The sequence below is a fragment of the Mercenaria mercenaria genome, chromosome 1, assembly GCF_021730395.1.
Source record: "Mercenaria mercenaria strain notata chromosome 1, MADL_Memer_1, whole genome shotgun sequence".
NCBI classification, from domain to species: Eukaryota; Metazoa; Mollusca; class Bivalvia; order Venerida; family Veneridae; genus Mercenaria; species Mercenaria mercenaria.
The window spans coordinates 42,574,295-42,600,163 of NC_069361.1; the positions used below are offsets into that span (position 1 = coordinate 42,574,295).

Here is a 25,869-nt window from a genome sequence, read left to right on the forward strand (position 1 = left end):
GCCTTACAGCAAAACAACTTCCTATTTATGTGTTTAGATTTAAATTAGTTCAGATTTAGCTGTGCTAGCTGGTCAATATTAAATTTCAAGCATCTGATTAGTGATTTCCTAGCACAGGATTAAGATTGACCAATGGCAAGGCATCGTTCTTTGACTAGTTTCCGAAGGTAGCTGTTATAATCTCGAGTCAAAATCTCAATGCTAAAGTTAAATGACAACCTGACTATGTTAGATGTTATCGCTATGTTATATATTTTAGGGAAATGATTCCAGTGATAGTGATGACAGTAGCAGCAGTAGTTCAGATGATGATGACGATGATGATGAAGATGATGATGGAGAGGCAGGAGATAATGAAGGTACAAAGAAAGCAAGGAAAGAGAAGTCGACAAGTAGAGAAACCAGTAAAGAAAAGTCTGCTGAGGTTGGTTTGTCCATACTGATTTTACTGTTCTTTCTTTAATTGTAAGGAGAATTTTGCTTTTCCTGGATTTATGTAAAATACCTATGTCCTTTGTGGTACAAATGTTATGCTTTTAAAGGGTAGCAACTGTGTAAGGTTGCATATAGATTACTGTAAAGTGAAAAAAAATAATATCAGTTCAATATTGCTCTGGGTCTTCAACTACATTTTATTAACAAGAGAAAAGACTTTTGGTAATTTCTCTCTTCTCCATACATTTAGTGTACAATCTATAAATAACATGGTCTTCTTAGCTCTATTGAAGACTTCCAAGAGTAAATACCTACGCAGAATAACCTTTTATTTTCTATTAGGCTGAATTAATATCACCCTCCCCAGAGCAACACCGTGTGTACAGAGAACAAATTTCTGTGTGTCCAGCTGTGCTTGCTCTAGAGTGGTTGAAATTATCGTTTGTCATGCAGTAAATTATTGTTACAGTACTGTGAAATGATTTAATTTCATGGTTTTGGCCTAAACGTCTATTTCATGTAAATTCATGGATTTAGTAGATTGTTGTTATCAGAAAATCTACGGAAATTAGGCCACCACAAATATTAATGATTTCTCAGTATTTGATAATTTAATGAAAGCAGTAATTGTTTCCTTTTGTATACTGTGATGTGAAACATTGGTGATGATTCTTCTTTCATATTTCAGCCAAGTATAAAACAAGAGAATGAATGCAGAATATGTAAAGATGAGCCAGCGGAGAAACAGAAAGATACAGAACATGAAGAACTTATAATATGCTCTGAGTGTAAGAGCAAAGGTCATCCAACGTGTCTCGACCTGAACAAGGATATGGTGAGGGTGATCAAGACTTACCCTTGGCAGTGTATGGAGTGTAAAACATGTGTACAATGTATGGATCCATATGATGAGGTATGACTGTCTTCGTAGATATACAATTGTGTTTAATGATTTACTGCGAAATTATTAATATTTGTGGGGAACAAAATTTGATGGTTGAGTCAATCCATGAAATTGAAGCACAAGTAACATATAAAATTCCCGTTCATTTTATGTTTAGATGTTGAAATCTATGAATTCACATCCTTGTGAAACAACTGTTTTGACAACTCTGAGATTTCGTGCCAAGAGAGTTAAATGATTTCACACTCAAAGTCAAAAGTGATGGTTTATATAATGCTTCTCGATGGATAAGTTCATCGTTGCTTACAATGATTGCGGTTTGGCAATAACTACCGGTATGTTAATTTGAAGGTCTATTTACAGTTGTATTTGTGCTGCATATAAAATTATGTGTTCTGAGTAATGTAAGTTAAAATTTTTCAAATTTGTTTATTATTTTTATAATTTACTGGATATAATAATTTTTGTTTGAAAATGTTCAGTTATTTCTCAGATAATTTATTTTATTTATTTAGGATAAGATGCTATTTTGTGACAAATGCGACAGAGGTTATCATACGTTCTGTGTTGGGCTCAAATCTCTCCCAGCAGGACAGTGGGACTGCTTTAGTTGCCGTGGAGACACAACACCTATCAAACCACTACCAAGACCAACACCTAAAGCCAAGTATGTATATTTGATTAAGAGTATAGAGTGTAGATGACAGTTGTTTATATATACTTCCTACAATTACAGTAGAATTCGCTATTAAGACACCCATGGTTCTTTGTAAAACTGGTCTTATTAGCGGTCTGGTTGATTAGTGGACAAGCTATACGGGAAGGTCTGGCAGATAATAACAACATTGGAATACAATCAAGACGCAATAATGGCAAACACAGTGTTCAATTTATATGTAGCTTTATTTTCTTTAATTTCTTTAGCATTAAATACTTGATCACTGTGTTAATCAAAGAATTACGGATCAAACTGTGTATTAATTAAGGACTCACTTAACTGATAATGATTTGAATTTTGTTCAATTAAGACAATTACAACAATATCAAACCTTTTCAAACTTCAATTCTCCGCTGAAATCCCAAACGTATTTACATTAATAATAACAAACAAACCGTTTTAGATCTAATTAAATCTGTTTTAATCCATCAATTCGATCATCGGGCATTCGTCTAATTACAAACAAATTAATTATTTCAACAATTTCTTACGTTAAAATAGCGATGTTAAACACCAAACATCTTTAAATAACAATTTCAGATAATCAAACAGTTTGATACGTTGTTTTGATAACGTTTAAAAGACTTGTTAGTTAATGGATAAATACACAATGTATTCGCTTAACGTGTTAACACGATGTCGCATGTGTTAATTCCCGCGGCGATTTGCGGTAACATACAGAAAAATTTGAGTGGTCGTAATTGCGGTGACTAATTAAGTGTGAAAAAATCAAACAGTTCTGAAATTGGTGGTCGCATTAGTGGATTAGCGGTCTGGTCGCATTTTCGGACAAACGACCACTGGTTTTAAGAAGGAGATATTCCGTTCTTTGCAAAATCGGTCGTATTAGCGGTGCGGTCGTAATTTCGGCGTGGTCGTAAGTAGGAATTTTACTGTATAAGGACCTTTCTGGCAATACAGCTGAAAATGTTTTTATGGGACATAACTTGTCCTGTTAAATAAGGTACCATCATTTTTGGCAATACATAATCATTGACCAGCCATTTCATTGTCAGCAAATTTTTGTTATACTCAGCAGAATATGTTTAAATGATAAATGTCTAATTGGAATAAAATGCTGTAGTTAATATTTAATTGCCAGAGAATTATTATTAGAGTATTAATTGATAAATTAATAGATTGTATTTTAAAACTGTGGTTCCTTAATTCAACAGAAGAGGTCGTAAACCAGGACGTCCACCAGGAAGACCCGGGAGACCACCTGGCAGGCCACCAAAGGATCCAAACAAAGTCCAAGATACTCCAGGAAAAGACCCATACAGACGTGAAACTCCTGGCAGGGACAGGAGACGGAGGTTAAGGGAAGAAATTGAAAATACTTCCAGTAAGGAAGGTGGACTGGAATCTGCTGTTAAAGATGAACCAGTCAATGGAAACAGTGTAAACCAAAATGAGGAAAGTAAAGAAAAAACAATGGAAATTGAAGAACAAAGTGATTTGGAGGAAAGAAAGTCAAATGACCAGGATATAGCAGAAGCAAAATGAAATAAGAATATAGTATTTCTCTTGTTATGTGTTTTAAATATGGATTTTAAAAGATCATTCAATTAGTGATGCTAGAAATCTTCAGTGAAAATTGAAAGCTGGAAACTGATGAAGGATCTATTCAAACCATGAGTTAGGAAAAGACATATAAAGTAAATGAGGAAATTAATATATGGAGAAAGCGAAATCAAACAATCCAGTTTGATCAAATGCAAAATGATTCATTTTGTGTTAACTGGAGAAGCAATTTAATGTACTTGATAATTATTTTATCGGTAGAAAGAACAGAAAATGGTATCTTGTAGAAGTGGCATTAACTTCTTTACAAATGGGGTATTCTTTTTAGTATACTAAAATAGTACAAATTTATATATGTTTCAGAATAGATAAACGTTTTGGACCCATTTTTAGCTCGACTATTCATAGAATAGTAGAGCTATTGGACTCGCCCATGCGTCGGCGTCCCCGTCCCGATTTGGTTAAGTTTTTGTATGTAAGCTGGTATCTCAGCAACCACTTGTGGGAATGGATTGAAACTTCACACACTTATTCACTGTGAAAAACTGACTTACATTGCACAGGTTTCATAACTCTGTTTTGCTTTTTTACAAAATTATGCCCCTTTTTTGACTTAGAAATTTTGGTTAAGGTTTTGTATGTAAGCTGGTATCTCAGTACTCACTAATGGGAATGGATTGAAACTTCACACACTTGTTCACTGTCATGATCTGACATGCACAAAGTAAGTCCCATAACTCTATTTTGCTTTTTAACAAAATTATGCCCCTTTTTCAACATAGAAATTTTTGGTTAAGTTTTTGTATGTAAGCTGGTATCTCAGTATCCACTAATGGGAAAGGATTGAAACTTCACACACTTGTTCACTGTCATGATATGACATGCAGTGCAAAGGGTCAATAACTCAACTTCGCATTTTACAAAATTATGCCCCTTTTTCAACTTAGGAGTTTTTGGTTAAATTCTCATATGTAAGCTGGTATCTCAGTACCCAGTTACGGGAATGGATTGAAACTTCATACACTTGTTCACTGTCATGAGCTGATAAGCACTATGCAGGTTCCATAACCCTATTTTGCTTTTTTTACTAAATTATGCCCCTTTTTCGACTTTCTTATTCATTCAATCGACAAGGCTGTTGAATAGTCGAGCGTTGCTGTCCTCCAACAGCTCTTGTTAATTGTGAACTAATTCAGTATTGTGCATTGATATTTACATATGTTTTACTAAAACCATGTTTCACTCATACTTACCTCTCTGCAAGTGAGATCATGTAAATTCATATTTTTCTCTCTGGAGATGAGATAATTCAAAATTCATACTTGCCACCCTGCATTTGAGATAATGTAAATTTATACTTACCTCCCTGCAAGTGAGATACTGTTAAATCTTTAGTACAAGGATATTAAAAGGTCTGTGAATGAGTAGCTGGGAAAGCTTTTAATCATTCCTTAAGTTTTCGTACACTTTTGAGGTTGAAAGTACAATGTTACTTGATAGCGACAACACAATATAGACGCAACAATATAAGGAACTGATCTATAGCAGCATTTCTAATATCATAATCCTTAAATATCAGATTAGATAATATTTATTTCATCATTTGTATTATTTTAGTTGGTATCTTATAAGTTTGATGCAAAGTACAGCTAAGTTCCATCTATTTTAGACATAGACATCAAACAATTTATTCAGAATATGTGTCATCAAACAATTGTAGCAAAAGGGACATAATTTTTACATAAGTATGAGGAAGCCATCCAGCTGGTGTATGGAAGGTCAGTGGTTCTACCCAGGTGCCTGCTTGTGCCTGAAGTAATGCCTGCAGAAGCACAAAACTGAAGTCACCAACAATATGATCTACAATTTTGCTTGTATGATGTTAAACCAAACAAAACAAATACAAAAGGTGAAGAGAACTTAAACAGTTTGCTTGCACGTGATATCTGAATAATGTGTAACTGTTATTATTATGCCCCCCTTCGAAGAAGGAGGGGTATATTGTTTTGCAGATGTCGGTCGGTCGGTCTGTATGTAGACCAATTCGTTTCCAGATGATAACTCAAGAACGCTTGAGCCTAGGATCATGAAAGTTGATAGGAAGGTTGGTCATCACCTACAGATGACCCCTATAGATTTTGAGATCTGTATATCAAAGGTCAAGGTCACAGTGACCCTGAACAGTCAAACGGTTTCCGGATGATAACTCTTGGGCCTAGGATCATGAAAGTTGATAGGATGGTCGTTCATGACCAGCAGATGACCCCTATTGATTTTGAGGTCAGTAGGTCAAAGTTCAAGGTCACAGTGACCCGGAACAGTTAAATGGTTTCTGGATGATAACTCAGGATTGCTTGGGCCTAGGATCGTGAAAGTTGATAGGGAGGTTGGTCATGACCAGCAGATTACCCCTATTGATTTTGAGGTCAGTTGGTCAAAGGTCAAGGTCACAGTGTCCAGGAACAGTAAAACGGTTTCCGGGCGATAACTCAAGAACGCTTGGGCCTAGGATCAGGAAAGTTGATAGGGAGATTGATCATGACCAGCAGATGACCCCTATTGATTTTGAGGTCATTTGGTCAAAGTTCAAGGTCAGATTGGCAAGGAACAGTTGAACGGTTTCTGGATGATAACTTGAGAACGCTTGGGCCAAGGGTCATGAAAGATGATAGAGAGGTTCATCATGACCAGCAGATGACCCCTATTGATTTTAAGGTCAGTAGGTCAAAGGTCAAGGTTACAGTGACCCAGAACATTTAAACCGTTTCCAGACAATAACTTTAGAACGCTTGGGCCTAGGATCATAAAACTTGATAGGGAGGTTGGTCATGACCTGTAGATGACCCCTATAATTTTGAGGTCTGTAGGTTTAAGGTCAAGGTCACATTGACCCGGAACAGTTAAACCCTTTCCGGACGATACCTTGAGAACGCTTGGGCCTAGGATCACTAAACTTAATAGGGAGGTTGATCATGACAGCAGATGACTCCTGTCAATTTTGAGGTCAATAGGTCAAAGGTCAATGTCACATTGAACTAGAACAGTAGAACTTTTGTTTACAGTGAGCAAATAATTTCTGTTCCTTGTGCAATTACTGAATGCATCAAGGGGGGCATTTCGTGTTCGACAAGCTCTTGTTTACATATTTAGAAAAATAGAGCTTTCAGAATGTAACTGAAGAGCAAATCTAAAAACATGTTGTTCAGTATACAGTGCAACTTATTGCTTGAACATCATTTGGAAGATGTTAATACAGAGTTTGTTGCACTAGGGAGGTTAATTTGAAACAGGAGAGGAAACATCTACCTATGTGTCCTCAGAGTTACTGTTAATTGGTAACTGGGTATATGAAGTACCCTCATTGCACTTTCATTCAAAACAGCTGTTTATTAGATAATTTAGAGATTTTATTTTTTATGATGATTTATTCTAAAGCTACACTACAGTTGCATTTGTGTATATGTGTATGGCTTGATGTTCTTGAAAATGTCGTGTTGTACTATTTATACATAAATTGTTGTTAGTTTTGTATGCCGTATGTGTTCAGAAAATAAATGTACTGATTGATAAATGTTGTTCTTTGTTCAGTCAGACAGTAGGTATGGTACAACACTATGAATCAAGAGGCTGTAAGTTCAGTCTGCATGTGTGGCAGTTGTTCTCCGTGATGATTTGACAGAAGACATTGTGTTCTATTTGTTACTTTGTTTTTGGTTTAGTGCCATTTTGAAGCAGTATTTCATTTGTATAATGGCAGGCAGTTAACCTAACCAGTGTTCTTTGAATCTGTACCAGTATAAACCTGTTCTCCTCAAGTAGCCCGCCCGCATAGCTCAATAGGTAAGAGCGTTGGTCTACGGACCGCTGGGTCATGAGTTCGATCCTCGGGCGGGGCGTATGTTCTCTGTGACTATTTGATAAACGACATTGTGTCTGAAATCATTAGTCCTCCACCTCTGTTAATTCATGTGGGGAAGTTGGCAGTTACTTGCGGAGAACAGGTTTGTACTGGTACAGAATCCAGGAAAACTGATTAGGTTAACTGCCCGACTTTACATGACTGAAATACTGTTGAAAAATGGTGTTAAACCCAAAACAAACAAACAAATCTCCTCAAGTAACTGCAAACATCAGAGGTGGAGCACAAATAATCACAGACACAATACCTTTTATCAAATCAACACAAGAGTATACATATTGCCGGGAGATTAGACTCGCGGTCTGTCCCTTTTGAGCCAAGTGGGCAGGCTAGATTGTGTTCTAAGTCATTTTATGTCTTACACCTCTTGATTTATGTTGGAAAAGTTATCACATACTTGCAGGTAAAGAGTTGGTACTGCTACATAATGCAGAAATACTGGTTTGGATAACTAACCATTGTTACTTAACTATTGTTTTTGATTGAAAACATTCTTGAAAATTGGTGTTATACTCCAAAAATCTACATCATCAATGCAGTTGTCATTGAAAGAGACAAGAAAGCTAAATGTTCAAGTAAAAGAACAATTTGAGCTATAATATAAAGAGGTGGTGTAGTTGATGGCAAGTCTATCTATCTGGCGTACTGGTTCAAACTCCACAAATGTCACAACTGCTGCTCCTTGCATATAAGTATTCAGGAAATGAACAAGGTTGATTTGAATATGCTCAAGCTTTACATTAAATCCAGTTAAATTGACAAAAGAGAAGTCAAAGTACAAAAAGAATGGAATTATTAGATACAGAAAGCGAAACTGCTTACGGTATGTACCAGTAACGGCTGTGATAGTACTGATTAACCTTTCTTGTTAAGCAGTTCAGCATTCTTCAGACATAACTGTAGTTCAGTTTGCACACAAGATTACCATGAAACAGAATGTTGATACCGCAAATAGAGAATATGTAATTTGCAGAATGTCATTATGGGTCCACTGCGTTTCTGGATTTTCCAGCAATACTAAACGTCAACATCTGCTTGTTTTAGTCTAAGAATATTTGCAGCATAAATAAAATGTAACCTACTAATGTTCTGCCATTTCTTAACAAGTGGCAAACTGTCTCAATAATCCCAGCAACTTACTTTTGACTTTTAAAATACTCTTTGGTCAGAGTAGTTGTCGACTAATTCAGGGCCATACCTCTACAGCAACAAAGTATTCACAGGGTTATAAAACTTGGCCAAGATGATGTGCCTATAAACATTTTAATTTTGGTGAACAGTGATTAAGAATCGCATGATAAGTTCTCAAGTGGACTCTGTCAATTTTCGTAGTTTCAAGTAATTCAAGGACCATAACAAAAGAGTAATTGGGAGTATCCAGCTGGTTATCAGACTTGCCAGAGATATAATGACTATAAACATTGAGACAAAGAATGGTGAACACTGGAACTATTATTCAGACAGCGGACAGTGTCAGGTTCCACACTTTTAAGTAATTCAATGGTTGTAACTCCAGAACCTCCATGACAATCTGGCTGATTATCAAACTTGGCTGTGATATGCCTATAAACATTTTAAACCAGTCTGGTGAACACTGGATTAGAAATGCCCGACAGAGTGGGCAACTTAAGTGGATGACATATGTCCGAATTCATGAGCGTATAAAAATAGTGGTCTTTTTCTTCCTGCAATTACTGGACTGTTTACTAAATAAGGTAATGCGCTGAACCAAAACCTCTGACCATTACTTTCATAGGGGAAATTGTAATTTAAAGATGTACACTAAACTGACCTAGTAGTATTCAGATTAAGGCAATACTACAGGTTATTCAATAGAAATACAAATAAAAGTAGTGTATTTAATTTTGTATTCTTTTTTCAAACATTGTAGTTTTAATACTTTATAAACAAACTTAAAATGCATTGTAGATTAGTATGATAACTAAATATCACAGATATTTTCATAGATAAAATATTCACAAGCTTCCAGTTCTATAAATAATTTTAACACAATTCGTCCACATCATGCATCATCTATATTTTCAATGTTTTAATTCATATAAATTTATTTCACCAATAAAGTTTTTTGTTTTTTGTTCTTCCAGTCTTTCACATTTTTTAAAACTGAGGGTTTCCGAAGCCAGCTTCTTGCTGTGTTCTAATGATTTCATCCAGTAAGTCTGTATCTTCTAAATTTACCTGAAAGTAAACAAAAGTTCCTATATTAGCTTTTTCAAAGAGGCTCTTTCTCGCATTTAAGTAAACATTGCTTCCAAGGAACTTTATAGGGGTCCTCTGAATAGAAGGAACTTTGTATCTATTTCTCTATGACAAGAATTTGGCTATTTCTGTTCCTTCAATATGCAGAATAAAGATTTTTCAAAATAAATATTACAATACATGCAGCTAATGTTACTCTGAATAAGTATTCATTAAATCTTGAGACTTTTTTTCAGCAGTTCAATTTCACTCAAAATATGTTTTAGCTGAGAGGGATTCCACCTTGGATATAATACACTTGATGTAAGATAAACACATCTGTTGCCTCTATACCAAAAATTCAGAAGGTGAACAACTTGCAAGGAATCAAATTTGCATTAGTTGTAGCATGAATTACCTACCTTTATTGCATATTTATAGGCTTGCTCTGCCTCTAATTGCCGTCCAGTTTTCAAACAGACCAGAGAAAGATAACCCCAAACTTCGGGGTCAGAATTGTTCAATATGTTGGCTTCTGATAATGCATCTTCTGCTTCCGCTAATTCTCCAAGCTAAAATGAACAGATGACAAAATGTAACTTCAACGAAAGCACATATTTATTCATTCCATATAAACTGTAATGTTATATAGCCAGTTTCAAGATCAAGATAAAATGTGTATACAACTAGTCTAAAGGTTGTAGATTTATGTATACCACAAAGCTCTTGACACATAATTTGATCAAACTAATGACATATTACTTATGGTAGACATAATTGTTGAAAAATTATCTTGCATATGCCGAAGCTACATTGCTTCAAAGTAATAAATCAATAATACCAAATGGAGAACTTTTATGCTGTAGTGTTGGAAATATTCATTCATAAATATTTTCCCTGTACTGCAAATTTAAAATCTAGTATCGACCATTTTAGTGAAAGAGTATTTACAGGTACAGACACAAGTCACACAGCTGTCTTGTGAAAAGTGAGGAATAAAGAATTTGGAGCTTGTTTTCAGAAATGGTGCTTCATACCAAATTGTTGTAGCATTTTGTTTTGTTTTTTTTATGATATTTCAAGGCTATCAATACACTTACCCTGTAACAGGCCATACCAACACCGAGCCATGACACACAGGAAGGAGATCTTTTACATGCCATTAAGAATGTGTTTTTAGCCTCTTGGAACTGAAAATACAATAACAGTAAATATTGAGGTAGACAGACACTTGTACTGGAGTTTTCAGAACACAGCTGATTACTATTTATACAGAAACAATTGTAAATACACAGTGTGTATATCGCCTCTTGAATGCCGATCAAGATATAGATGAAAGTTTTAAGTGAAATTTTAAAGTAAATTTTATGGAATCATTTAAATTCATGGGCACAAAATTTCATGGTTGTGCCTAAAATGGCCTTTTGGGTGAATATGACTTTGTGAATCTCAACTTCTGAAGATAAGTGGAAATTTCTTGTATTTGTTGGAATTAAATTTTCTGGATAACTGCATCCATAAATCAACAAAAATTATTCCCTCACAATTATAAATGATTTCACAGAACTGTTTAAATCAATAAACAAAGCACCCACCTTTTCATCTCGTAAGTAAATAGATCCTAGTCTGAGATATACTGAATGCATTTCTGATGCATCTGCTACAAAATCTATTGTTCTTTCATAACAACTTCTTGCCTCTGTCGTGTCATTTAACAAGTACATCACATGACCCATTAGCGCCCAAACATCGGGATTCTGTAAATATAAAGTTGCTATAAATTCATATTTTATTATTACAATGATATAAAGTTAACATTTTTTTTCTGAAAAATTGCATATTCAATTTGTATAAAACCATTCTAGACCAAAGCAATTAAATGAATTTGTTTAGAACCCTAATTCAACCAAAGGTTAAATGTACAAATTGTTTTTTTGGGTAAAATGAAAATTCATGGACAAGTGTTTTCAGTATTTTTCCGATTTCCTTTTTAATCACTCCAGAATACGATAGATAATTTACACTCCTGTCCCATATAAAACAACTATTATTGCAATGTGCAGTTTTCTTTTCTCTTCTTTCTTTTATAACTACATGGAATACCAGTTAATATTTGCCCCTGATATCCTATCATAGTCTCCTACTTGGTTTCCCTTAGTACCAATTCTAGCAAGTGGCAAATTCAATGACATACATACCTGATAATCAAACTGCAGGGCCTCATTTAAGCTTTCTTCTGCTTCCTTTAGGTCACTCTTCTGTAGTTTCACTCTAGCCAGAGCAATGTGATAGTGGGCAGTGAGGCCTCCCATAGGGGACAGTAACTCATGGGCCAAGGCTCGTTCTGTAAACTGAAAATAACACATTCCGTTCATAACTTTTTTTGATATTGTTAATCCTTTAAAATGATGTTTCATGTTGATTATAATATTTCACCCATTTTAAGGTAAATGAGCTAGTTAAAAACTACTCATATCATTAAAGTCTATAACTGAATTGATCTGAGCTATCAATGAATGAAAATTAAGAAATTAAAACCAATCACTTACTAGAGTGGAATGTAAACTATTTCAGGGAAGCTCAAGCTGAAAGAAGGTTTTCAGCGAGGCCGTGATGAAATAAATGAAAACTAACTGTACTTACTGGAACAGCTTTTACTTCTAGCAGCCAATCAATGGCCTGCATATAGATACTAGAGGTGGGTACAGGGGTTGGTTCCCGAGGAGGTGTTTCTTCACTTGCCTCTTCCATCTGTGGTGTACCTCTCGCACTTCCACGGCGATATTCACTACTCGGTCTGGACAAATTACTGTCAGATTTGTTACGTCCTATATGCACAGAATACAGACATTAATTAAAAAGAATAAACCTGAGGGCAGACACTAAAACTTACAAAATTTAGAAATCTTGAAATTTGAGCAGTAACTTAGAGATAAAACAAGACTGTATATGTATAAAATAACTGTAGTCGTGACATAAAAACATTCTCTTAGAAAAATGACTTAATCATGAAAATTGATAAAATTTCGACGAATTATTGTATAAAAGTTTTTCCCTTACTTTTATTATCATTATAAGTATTAAACAAATGACTGTATGTGTTAATAAATAACCACGTACATCAGTCAAACCATGCAGCTGTTACTGTTTTTAAAAAATGTATAAAGTAATCTACCAGCATGCATTTTTACTTAAATCAAGGTGAGAGAGTAGAAAATTCATAGTCATGCAGTACATTTTATATTTCATTCCAGTTCAAAACATGCAAGATTTACTTAAATCACCTATATGTTTTGTGTGTGAGAGAAATTATTCTCAAGGCATTTCATACAATTTTCCTAGAAAATGCTACATAACTGTTACATCTGCACAAGGACTTTTTAATTTCTGTTAACCAACTCTTTTCTTCTCAAAGACAATGCATATTAAAGGTACTGAGACAAAGTTAATCTAGATTTACCTATTCAGAAATGTTTTTGTATTGAACAGTACAACTAGGGATGAAAGCTAAAGAGGTCTAAGTGCATATGAATAAAGAAACAGCTAGGCTTCTTTCGCTTTCACCCATTCAGCAAAACTTTAATCAACAAGTAGTTAAAGTTGTGAATGCTTTAAGATCTAAGGAAAAATATTGTACGAAACACCAGTCCAGATCAGTAGAACTGTCATGATTTCAGTCAAAAATCAACTCAATATTGTACTCAGATGTGACGAAAATGTGCTAAAAAAGTAAAAGTTGGAGTGAATTTTTCACAGCTTGCCACACGTGCCACATTCTGTGACCATGCACAAAGCGTGAACTAAATATACCAGTCTTGCTTGTCTCCCTTGAATCACCATGTGAAACATGACTCTTGTCCGCTAGCAAACATATATAATAAATTTTGAATTCACCTATTTCTAGTCACTGAAATATTACAACCTGGTATGATAACTTCATTAATATTACCTACAACAGTATGTTCTACTTTCAGCATTTTCCTTTATTGGCAGAAATTTTTTAAACTACTAAAACTTCTGTTTATAACATAAATTATATCTGGTTACTCTATTCTACAGTAAGATATCTCTAAACACTGAGTATCTCTCAGGGTTTAAGGTTAAAAAGCTTGAGTTTGGGGACCAGTCTCGGAATATAACCTTGTCATTGGTTAATTTCAAATCTGTGCTCAGAAACAACCAATCAGATTTTAAAGATTGTAGACTGGTCTCCAAATCGCGATTTCTATACCTTGCACCTAGAATTTATTCCGGACATACATGCAGTCAGCTTACTGATTCTACTTCATAACAACTAATTATACTGTCTTGACATTGCTCTAACATGTAATTTATTCTGTTTCAAACACGAAAAACCCATGCAGTTTCTTTCTAACACATCATACATAATTATCTAGGAAAATTCTCTATTTATATTTTCAACAACATTTTGTTATATCATCTCCTGTCCTCTAAATATGGTCTGCCCATACTTATCTTACAACTTACTGTTCATTGAAATTATGCTGAATAAAAATAAGTTCAATACAAAAAAAAATAATAAGAATTCAGCAAATGCAACTCGGATTCGCATCACTCAATATCACAATAAGGTTTCTCTATATATGAGTAAAATATTTTGTCCGATGTTGATCAGTTATTAAAATTGTATCAAGGACTATGCACAAGTGCTGAAGCAGAAATATTGTTCGACTTCAACCCAGTAATATATCTCTGCAAAATAATTCTCAATGCAAAGCTTATAATATTTTTATTACATATAATATGCCTTTACACTTTAAACAGATATACACATCTTGTTCTTTATCCGGGGTAAAATTGAAAATTTGCACTATTAACATAAAAGTGACATCACCCACAAGATATAAAATTTACACCTCAATATAGCATGGTAAGTAATTTGAATTTTACTGTACAGGAAAAACGTATTTTTTCACAAATTTAAGTTTTCAACAAGACTTTAGGCAGACAGTATGGGCAGACCAACATTGCTGGTAAATTATGACATCCATGTTGCTATGTACTACCTGACGGGGGTTTCTCGGATAGCACAGATATGGCTACCCCCTCCTCCACACCCTCGCCCTCAATTATCTGATATTCCAACTTCTCTGAAACTTTTTCCCAAGTGAAAAGTTTTTATACATGTAATTAATTTTATGAATATGCAAATTTCACTTTAACTTTGTCCCAAGTGGAATGTTTTTATACACGTTTATGAATAAGCAAATTTCTCTGAAACTTTGTCCCAAGTGGAATGTTTTTATACACGTTTATAAATATGCAAATTTCTCTGAAACTTTTTGTCCAATTAAAAATTAAATTATATATACGATTATGAATATGCAATTTTTTCCTTCTGAAACTTTGTATACAATTTTTTTATGTACTTTTAAAAAAATGGTGGGGACTACTTTTCTTAGATTTCACGGTTGCATCAATCAATAAAATGTATCCTATTTCAAACAAGCAAATTCGATGTTTGTGGACAGGAATGGCAAAAAAATATATCCGGCAAAAAGTTAAGGATGTTACTAAGAAGCAAAAGAAGCAAATAATTTCATTTGTCAAAGTCAATTTAACAGAAAATGAATGCTATTTTTTGGTTGGGGGAGGGGGGGGCTGCTGGGGTGACTGGGTGAGGGTACAAAACATTGATTATTGTAACTGATCATCGATGCTGATTATAAATATTGAAATATGGATGGAAAATTAAAAATGAAAAAAAAAAAAAAAAAAGGTGGGGGTGGGGGGGGGGATGACTGGGTGGAGGAGTGAGGTAGGGGAACAGTACAACTTTGCATGTTGATAAATATTCATGGAAGGTTTGAAAAAAATAATAAAAAGGAAAAATTTTTTTTTTTTTGAGTGGGGTGGGGGTTGGGAGGGGAAGTGGGTGTGACAAAGGCAAGGTGGTGACCAGGTGCGGGTACACAACTTCACATGTTTATAATAAATGTTCATGGAAAAGAATGAAAGAAGTTTTATGAAATTCTACCAATTGGTTGGTTGTTATGTACAAATCTGTAGATTTTCAAACAATTAAAGGGCAATAACTCTAAGGAAAATTGACCAATTGAAAAAAAAAAATGACAGACATCACCGATGTATGTTGATTCATATTTATTTTAAGTTTCATGAAATTCTACCAGCTTGTTACTGAGAAATGGCTGCAGACGTGGATTTTTCATTAAATCAAGGGCAATAACTCTAAGGGAAATTGACCAATCAAAAAAAACTTGATGGGCATCATTGCAGGACATTGGTTCATTTTTATTTCAAGTTTCATGAAATTCTACCTGCTAGTTACTGAGAAATGGCTGCGGACGGACATTTTTGGACATTTTTCATTAAATCAAGGGCAATAACTCTAAGGGAAATTGACCAATCCAAAAAAAAACTTGACGGGCATCATCGCAGTATGTTGGTTCATATTTATTTCAAGTTTCATGAAATTCTACCTGCTAGTTACTGAAAAATGGCTGCGGAGGGACGCACGCACGCACGGCCGTGACAGACGGACAAAGCCATTTCAATACCCAACTCCCGATTTCATCGGCGGGAGATAATTATAATATCTTGAAAATGGGAAATTCATGAACTTGTGACCCCAAAAAATTGCCATTTTGCTAAGGTACTGCCATAGATTTCCTTTAAGAAATTTATACATGTATCAAACAACATAAAAAAGTAAACAATTACCACATTTCTAGAAAATTATTTGCCAAGTGTAATTTGCTAAAGAATTAAACATAGAAAAGTAAAAAAAAAAAACAACAAATACTTGATGTTAGTTTATATATAAAATTGTATAAAACTATTAAAAAATCTTAACTTTCTCCCCTGCATATAATGTTGCATTAATTTCTAATAAAAATATGAATCCCTAGAAGAAAGGCTGCGATTTCAATCTTGTATGTATTTTAAATAATACAATTGCTAAAATTTGTCAAAAAAATTTAACCAAGGTGATCATTACAGATAATCTACAGGGTTAAAGTTTCAGATTAAGATTTAAAAAGTACATTTAGAACACAGAATAGCTATTCATTGTGTGAAAAATGAAATGATCTGAATTTTTACAGAACAGACACTGAAACAAGAGGGCCATGATGGCCCTATATCGCTCACCTGTTATCATTGCACTTGAGGACAAGAAGGTCCTCAGAAAAAATATCTAAGTCCAAAGGACAGTAACAACAAAGGGAAGAAATTTAACCAAAAAGAAAAAAAATTCTTACAAGGTACAGATATGTCAAAATACACCTAAAAATTGGAGGTACCATCCATGTTGTACCACAGAAAAGTGGTCTTGGTTTTTCCCTACGGCCAATAATAAAAAAGTTACTAAAAATAAGCTATTTATAGTAATGTAAAAGGGAAGTAATTAACAAAAAAAGTTATTGTAAGTGAAGAAAAGAAGGATCTGCCAAATAAATCTGTTGACATAGATGAAATTTCAGATCAGTATCTTCATTAGTTACAGAGATATACCCATTTTAATTTGAAATAAAGGGAGGTAATTTGACATAAAATCAGTCCATAGTTATCTACCCTGATTGGCTCAGTCCAACTAATGACAATAATGAAATTTCAAATAAGTACTATAAGTACTTACTGATATAAATCCATTTTGATTACAATCAGGGGAGGTAATCAGATATAAAATAACTCTGAACCTACACTTGGATCTGATTTGTCATGGAATGCAAGAATTATTGTTGTTGAAGTTATTTTGGAAGTTTGTATCAAATAAAACCATAAATGAAGTCTCTATATGGCTGCAAAAGCCAAAATAGCCAATTTTGGACCTTTAAGGGGCCATAACTCTGGAACCCATGAAGAAACCTGGCCAGTTCAATAAAGGAACCAAGATCTTGTGGTAATACAAGTTGTGTGCAAGTTTGGTTAAAATCAAATCATAAATGAAGCTGCTATTGTGCAGACAAGGTCAAAATAGCTAATGTTGGCCCCTTCAGGGGCCACAACTCTGGAACCCAGAATGGGATCTGGCCAGTTCAAGAAAGGAACTGAGATCTTATGGTGATACAAGTTGTGTGCCAGTTTGGTAAAAAATCAAATCATAAATAAAGCTGCTACTGTGCAGACAAGGTCAAAATAGCTAATTTTGGCCCTTTCAGGGGCCATAACTCTTGAACTCATAATCGAATCTCGCCAGCACAAGAAAGGAACCAAGATCTTATGGTGATACAAGTTGTATGCCAGTTTGGTTAAAATCAAATCATAAATGAAGCTTCTATTGTACAGACAAGGTCAGAATAGCTAATTTTGGCCCTTTCAGGGGCCATAACTCTTGAACCCATAACGGAATCTGGCCAGTTCAAGAAAGGAACCAAGATCTTATGGTGATACAAGTTGTGTGCCAGTTTGGTAAAAATCAAATCATAAATAAAGCTGCTACTGTGCAGACAAGGTCAAAATAGCTAATTTTGGCCCTTTCAGGGGCCATAACTCTGGAACCCATAATGGAATCTGGCCAGTTCAAGAAAGGAACCGAGATCTTATGGTGATACAAGTTGTGTGCCAGTTTGGTAAAAATCAAATCATAAATGAAGCTGCTATTGTGCAGACAAGGTCAAAATAGCTAATTTTGGCCCTTTCAGGGGCCATAACTCTGGAACCCATAATGGGATCTGGCCAGTTCAACAAAGGAACCGAGATCTTATGGTGATACAAGTTGTGTGCAAGTTTGGTTAAAACAAAATCATAAATGAAACCTCTATAGTGCAGACAAGAAATTAAGGACAGAAGATGGACGGACGGACGACGACGAAGGGCAATCACAAAAGCTCACCCTGTCACTATGTGACAGGTGAGCTAAAAAAAAAAGAATGAAATCCTATAATTAAGCAGGTAACCATACATGTATGAAATCGCAACTTCTCTCATGTCTACACTGTAGCCACTATTTTTTTCTAGCATTAGCTTTTAAAATACAATTTTTGTATCATAATGCTTATATATCACGTGAAAATAGAATCTGCCATGCTTATTGCAGCAGAAGACAACAATATTGTGAATATATGGTAAAAACATAACGGCAAGCTTTGCTACAATTTAAGCCAGTGCTTATGAAAATGTTACAAAACAATTAAATTGTAGTGTACATGTATATAATCTGTGTTGAAACATTTTTGATACAGGCAGCTTACAAATAAAGCTTTCAAACAAGGTGTGAGGGGAAGGGAATATACTCCAAGGGGAAATCACCCACACACTTGGATAAAGAAAGTGGAATAAATGGAGAAAAAAAATTAAAATCTGACAATATAAATTATCACCCACCTGCCGATGACCTCTTGGAAGCGGATGGCCGTCTCCCTGAAGACACTTTTTCACTAGATCTAGCTGAGCCCTGCCCCCTCTCACTAGAGGGCGGGGTTGGCTGCTTTATATCTGGAACTAGGGTATTGCTAGTGGGTGGGGCTAGACCACCCTGATCATCTGTAAGTGAACACACCCATGAACAAAACAGGCTCTCCTAACACCTCTACCAGCAACACATGCCAGAACTGGTATCTTTTTATTTCCATCATTTTTTTTTTTTTTGAAATTCAAACATACTTTTTAACTGAAAAGATGGCCAAATAGTCAAATAAATTTACATAAGCATCTGACTCAGTTAGGCTAAAATGTTAGAACTTTATTTCCATACATCCTAATCTAAAAACACAAATATTATCTTTCTTTTCAAACCTATATAAAACTTCTATTTTGTAGGAAAATAGCACTTTTCACTTATCCTTCCATGTTTTGGAAAATATACAAAAAATTGTGCATCCACATACATACACTTATATGGTAAAGTGAAATCATGCAGAACTTTCTGTGGCACAATATTTATAAAGATAGTAATAAAATTCATGCAGAGCTAGAACCAATTAATATCCAGTTGCTAGGTATTTTTTATCAAGACAATGGAACACAATTTACAAAACAATATTGTCCACATCTTACCCTCATTAATGGAATATAATTTCAATTTCAAACCCATTGATTTCTTGTAATCTGAAAATTGCAGTTTATTTTTCAAAATTTCTAATTTCGGTTGCACATCACCGGTATACTCATATTCTTTTATTCTGTTCTTTTTTTTTCAAAACATTCTAATGCATTTAAAGCCAGACCAAGAACCTCCTTCATGACAAAAAATATGTTAACGGAATCTTTTTTTCTTTTCTTTTTTTTTTTAAATTGGCTCTCAATATCTAAATGCATGTAGCTCTTAGTATTAAATTCCATTTTTTGTGTGTGTGTTTTTTTTTTCAGATAAGTTTCAGCGGTACCTGTTTCTTCACAAATAACAAATTATCATGCAAGCAAAACTAGAGAAATCCAATTTAAATTTTTTTTATTTGAGAAAGAAAGAAAACAATTTGTCTATCAAAAAATAACATTTTTTGGGTGGTAAATTTATTATTTCTGGAAGTTTTAACTTTCTGGTGGTGCATTTGGCAAAGCGTATGGTGAAGTCTGTGTAAAGCAAGGCAGATTTGTTTGAAATCCTAAGTAAGCTCTAGCTGGTATGTTACTATAAATAGAACATTACTTAGCAGTTAATTGCTCTAGAAAATATTCCCTATAGGACTTTCTGGACTATATAATCTATATATTAATATTTGATCCACTGCAGTTGGTAACAATTTAAATGAATTCCCTTATAAACATAACAAATGTTAACTAAATTTTTTATAATAAATGGCTAAAACTGACAAAGTCTAAAAGTATCTATAAATATAAAACTAACCACAGCCACTAAAGCAGGCTTTAAAAGCAAAATATAGGATGTTTATCCATAACCATGAAGCATTTACTTTTACCAAAACAATATATAGAAATATTTACTGGCAGGGATCCATGAATGCTGGGTATTATATAATGGTTGTAAATAATCCAAGCACTTTTCTACTGAATATATAAAGCTAGCATATGTTTACTATATTTAGATACGCACCTTTGTGTGAAGCCTCACTTTCACTATGCTCCACCCTCTGTTTGGCTAGCTCCTCCTCTTTCAATGCTCGTGCAGCATTCACTGCTGCCTGCTGGTTTAGCTTGTTAGCCTCTATGTATGCCATCTCGGCCCCAATCTCATTTTGTACAGCATCATAAAATAAACCTATAGTGTAAATAATAAATGCCGTATATATCTAAATTGTTAAATTTCTTTATATACAGTTAAAACACAGTATCATAAACTCGCTTATCTCAAAATTTCGGCTATGTCAAAGATATTTTTAAGTCCTGTCATCAAAACAAGTGCACAGAATATTATTTTAAGTCAAAGTTCAGTTATCTCGAAGTAAAACGCCCCTTGGAATTTGAGATACCAAGTTTCAATTGTATATTTAAGAAATAATATTTCCCCAATGGTGAATTGTCACTGAATCAAACCACTGACTTGTGTTCAGATCCAAAGGTCAGGACAATGAAGCAGTTCTTGATTCTAACATGAAAATATAGATTACTATCTACATCCTTGAAGACATCCGCTAAATATTTGCCTGTTTTGTGTGGGGATTCTTTTCCAGCATGCCACTATGACATTTGGTGCAATGACATTATAATTGTGACCTACTTAGAATGATTTTTTTGCACAATAACACACAATTCCAGTCTTCTCTGCCAAATAGGAAAATAACTGAGTTGTGTTAGAATTTAAATTTACCAGTTTTAGTCATGTCTTCATAACATTGTTGCAATTATAACCACTCAGGGTTTGGAATATGAAATTCTAAACCATCTTTCAATATTTAACCCTTACCATGCTGGACACAATTGATTCTGCCTTTGCAACCAGTGTAGATCATGAACCTGTACATCCATGCAGTCTGATCATGATCTGCACTGTTAGCTATTAAGTCAGTACCTTTTTGATAAACATCCCTTTTAACAGTTAATGGTACTGTCAAAATTAGTCAGAAAACTATTATATGGAATGCTACATTCATTTGCAATATCCATATTCAGTCCAAAAAGTTTAAGAATCTGACATCTATTACACGAACACACATTGTTTGTGACAACAGAGCTTAATGCAAAAACCAAACATTGTCACCTCAGTTATCCACTTTTTATGGTGGGGGTGATGATATCTGTTTTCACTTATCAAGTTTTATGACAAAACATCTTGCACTTTTCAAGTTACAGCAGGATCTCACTTTGCCACTTTTGTCATATTTCTGGAATACATGTATTTGTTGCCACAGTACACAGCAACAAAATAAAAGGACATGCATATTCCCCATACTGCCATATATCAATGTACCAAGTTTCATGAAAAATATATCTTGAACTTCTAATGTCACTGCAGGATCCAACTTTGTGTGACTGATAAACTGATGGGCCAACAGGAGGCAAACCATAAGCTGCCTCTGCTGAAACACAAGCAGGGGCATTATAAACTATATAAATACAGGTATATGCTTACCCAGCATTGTCCAAGCTAAAATACTCTTTGGCTGTACACAGGTTGCCGCCTCAAAAAATGTTTCTGCTGCCTCGTGTTTCTCTTGTAACGTACAGACCACACCAAACAGTAACAAACTGTAAAAGTAAAACAGCATAATTGAGCCCCACCATGAGAAAACCAACATAGTGCATTTGCGACCAGCATGCATCAAGACCAGCCTGCGCATCTGCGCAGTCTGGTCAGGATCCATGCTGTTCGCTAACAGTTTCTCTAATATCAATAGGCTTTGAAAGCGAACAGCATGGATCCTGACCAGACTGCGCGGATGTGCAGGCTGGTCTGGATCCATGCTGGTCCCAAACGCACTATGTTGGTTTTCTCATGACACGGCTCACATACACTATAATGCAAGTATGATAAATAATAAAACTAAATCTGTCAGTTCAAGCAAATTCCCCTTTGGTTTGTTTGGTATATATTTTAAAGATAGCCAAGGGCCAAACATATCTTACTACTGGAAAACATCAATTTGTTCTTCAATTTTACAAAGAATTCATTTTTTTTTAAATACATATACAAATTATCTTCTTTTTTTTTGCAACACAGAAATAAAAACTCTAACTTACCCATGTAAATGCTTTTGATCTATTGCAACACATTCTTTAAAACATTCTTCAGCCTGAAATAAGATGTATGGTAATCAAAATATTTTTTGGCAATTACAACCAGCACTAAAACCCACTGACTTTAATGGAAAGTTTAATGTATGCAATTATTGCAAAACAAGTATGCCAAAAAGGTAATTCTTATGTTAATTTTATACATTTATTTTTGTTCTTCACAACTCTACACTACCTATAGGACTCGTGTACCTTTCCATTACTTAGGCTGCTTACCTTGGTAATATCATTGATGTACAGACAAAAAGTTCCATAGTCAAACCAGTGGCTGGGATCATTTCTGTTCCTTGCAATACGCTGGAAAACAAATAATAACAGATCAGAGTAAGTTTGTAAGAACACCAGTTTCACAAACCTAAACTGGTGTATTAAACGTCACATATCGAACACCTTTTTTACATATTTATTTGTTCCTGCGAGTATTAAATCAAGGTTTCATATAAAATATCTTAATCGAATGACACAAGGAGACAACCCGTACAAAAAGGAATTTCTAACACTTCTGTCTAACATATGGGTCATCCATTGTTGAAAAAGATTATTTTTTTTAAATATAATTTTATCAAAACAAAAATACCTACCTCTTGGTAATATTTTGTGGCCAGTTCAAAGTTACCATTGACTTCTGCCTCTCTAGCAAAATGTTTGAGCTGTTCAGAGTCAGTCAGTGGTGCTGGGACTGGTGCCTGGTCCTCCAGGGAAAGCGTCTTTGTGAGAGATTCATGCATCTGGTCTATCAAGTATACATACAGCTCACTCAAAAATGTCTGAAAGAAAGCAAAATTTTAATGAGTTGTTGGATACCAGAGTTTATCATTGACTCACAGTTTTAATTGTCTGAGGTTGCTCGAAAATAGTGAATAATACTTAAGGCACTTCAATTCCAGAGGGTTCCCTAGTTCTGCTTGCATACTCTTAATGTAGTGCTAGATAATACAAAAGAATTTGTGTTTGATCTGTTTAATCTTTACTCTGCTAATTTTCTTAAATGGACTGGTCCATCATTCAATTTGGACAGTACGATTTATTTTTCGAAGGGGTGTTCAATGAAAATTTACTGTCTGAACAATGAACAATGCAGACCAAGATGAGAAAGAACAGAATTACTTGCCCCCAGCAGGCTAAAGGTTAAATTAAAATATCATTAAATTAAGTTACCTGTAATTCTTGTCTGTCTTCAAAATTTGTAGTTTTCAGATATTTTTCTCTGACAATCTTCACAACAGAGTGCTTCAGCTGTTCTTTAAATGCAAAATATTTCCCTGATGCATTCAGCTCATAGATCAACTTCTGACGTCTGAAAATTATAGAATTATTCTTAACAACTGCTTGACAATATCTGACAAAATCTGACCGAGGCAAAAATACTAAGGAAAAACTAAACACATTTCCTTAAGATATTACGTCAGCAAACCCAAAATTTTCTTGAACTTGTTCTAATATCCTTAAGATAGTTATGTACGTCAGCTAAATTGAAAGTCCTGGCTTCATGTCATTTATTTGGAAAACCTGAATCTGCCAAACAAACATGCAAAGGAAAAGTGACCATGACCCATGTTTCACTTGATAAAATGAACAAAGTTATCACCTTTCTAAATATCAAATACATTCTTTAAAAATATTGCAATGAGCTTGATTTTGGCTAAACAAACTTAGAAATTATTCACTTTCAGAATATAATGGAAGTCTATTGTAAACTCAATATAGAATCCCTGCATATTGTAGCTTGGGTAATATTTGTGACAGTTTGGTTTTTGGAAATATTCGCAAATAATACCATTAATTTTGTGAGTTAAAAATATCAATGGATATTAATCTGTTTCATGCCCTAAAACATAAACACTGATATTTTGAGAATACCACTGTGAATAAAGCTGCAAACCATGTAATCACTTAAAGTCTGTGTGAAAACTATATAATAGTTTGAAAGGCTTGCATCATAATTTCGAATAATGAACAAACAAGAGCACCGCAATGCGGAGCAATATACGCCCGAAGGTATGACTTTTGACCCCTAAGTGTGACCTTGACCTTGTAGCTACCCATCCAGAACATGCGCTCTGCACATGGTGTTGATGTAGTGAACATCTGTGTCAAGTTTCTGTAAAATCTTTCAAGGGTTCAAGAGTTACAGAGCAGATACAAAACACACTCATGAATATTGACCCCCAAGTGTGACCTTGACCTTGAAGCAAGCCATCCAGAACATGCGCTCTGAACTTTGTCTTGATGTGGTGAACATTTGTGTCAGGTTTCTTTGAAATCCTTCAAGAAGGTTCTAGTGTTACAGAGTGGACACGAAATTGCTACCGGACGGACACCGGGGGTATAACATAATATGTCCCTTTGGGCGTATAAAAATGGATGTAATTTCTTAACACAATAAGTTAAGTCCTTCTGTGTATGAGTAGCAGCTGTCTATAGTTAGATCTAAATCCTACCTAGCTTCCATGGCCTCCTGTGACAAGTTTTCATCAGTCTTCAGATCATCCCCAAACATATCCCTAAAATAAAATGTGAATATACTCTACTAGCATACAAAATGTGAATGTATTTCTTTTGGATACTGATGCCAAATCTGATACCAGTGGCACTGATTTCTTTAAAAAAAAAGAAATGAATAAGCAAAGATTGGAACAGATGTATGGTCCCACAATGTTTTGCCAAGTGATTAGATGCAGGTAGCTTCTTTAAGAAAATGTACCAACTCTGTAAAAACTTGTGAAAGATATAATAAAATTATAGTTCTTGTATTCTGCACTTCCTTTAACTGTGGTTAATACTGACAAATTATCCTTTTTAGTACTCTTGAATATGTACCATAGACAAGCCTAAATGATGCGTATTAAGGTAGACAGAAATAAAGAGAAGATAATTCTGCAATAATATGAGGAAGGTTTATGGTATTTACACTCCCTGTCCATTATTATTATGTAAACTTTCTTTAAATTCTCTTCAATAGTTGCAATCCTTGCAAAACTTTGAAAAATTTATACTTAAAGGGGTATAAAAATAATTCAAGACAAGGTTCTTCTACACTGCACTTCCTCTCCTCAA

The 25,869-nt window shown here is 34.5% G+C and overlaps 2 protein-coding genes across 43 annotated transcripts in view; one reads left to right on the plus strand and one right to left on the minus strand.

Moving 5' to 3' along the window:
• LOC123523141 (PHD finger protein 10-like) overlaps positions 1-7,152 on the plus strand; it is a 31,992-nt gene extending 24,840 nt beyond the window's left edge. The window contains exons 10-13 of the mRNA XM_053545236.1: positions 260-424; positions 1,124-1,348; positions 1,855-2,006; positions 3,233-7,152. Coding sequence (XP_053401211.1) covers positions 260-424; positions 1,124-1,348; positions 1,855-2,006; positions 3,233-3,563 — 873 coding nt within the window. The 3' untranslated portion in view covers positions 3,564-7,152. The remainder of the gene's footprint in view (positions 1-259; positions 425-1,123; positions 1,349-1,854; positions 2,007-3,232) is intronic.
• Positions 7,153-9,345: 2,193 nt separating this feature from the next.
• LOC123540806 (cilia- and flagella-associated protein 70-like) overlaps positions 9,346-25,869 on the minus strand; it is a 59,936-nt gene continuing 43,412 nt past the window's right edge. For 37 of the 42 annotated variants that reach the window (XM_053545278.1, XM_053545269.1, XM_053545264.1 and 34 more), the window contains 16 exons: positions 25,254-25,316; positions 23,971-24,109; positions 23,394-23,579; positions 23,029-23,109; positions 22,759-22,811; positions 22,151-22,266; positions 20,675-20,839; positions 19,006-19,164; positions 14,727-14,816; positions 13,510-13,560; positions 12,343-12,527; positions 11,898-12,050; positions 11,295-11,456; positions 10,800-10,889; positions 10,122-10,271; positions 9,346-9,699 (listed from right to left, as the gene is read on the minus strand). In XM_053545278.1, coding sequence (XP_053401253.1) covers positions 9,619-9,699; positions 10,122-10,271; positions 10,800-10,889; positions 11,295-11,456; positions 11,898-12,050; positions 12,343-12,527; positions 13,510-13,560; positions 14,727-14,816; positions 19,006-19,164; positions 20,675-20,839; positions 22,151-22,266; positions 22,759-22,811; positions 23,029-23,109; positions 23,394-23,579; positions 23,971-24,109; positions 25,254-25,316 — 1,924 coding nt within the window. In that variant the 3' untranslated portion in view covers positions 9,346-9,618. The remainder of the gene's footprint in view (positions 9,700-10,121; positions 10,272-10,799; positions 10,890-11,294; positions 11,457-11,897; positions 12,051-12,342; positions 12,528-13,509; positions 13,561-14,726; positions 14,817-19,005; positions 19,165-20,674; positions 20,840-22,150; positions 22,267-22,758; positions 22,812-23,028; positions 23,110-23,393; positions 23,580-23,970; positions 24,110-25,253; positions 25,317-25,869) is intronic. The other 5 variants (XM_053545362.1, XM_045326106.2, XM_053545443.1 and 2 more) reach the window with 5 other exon arrangements.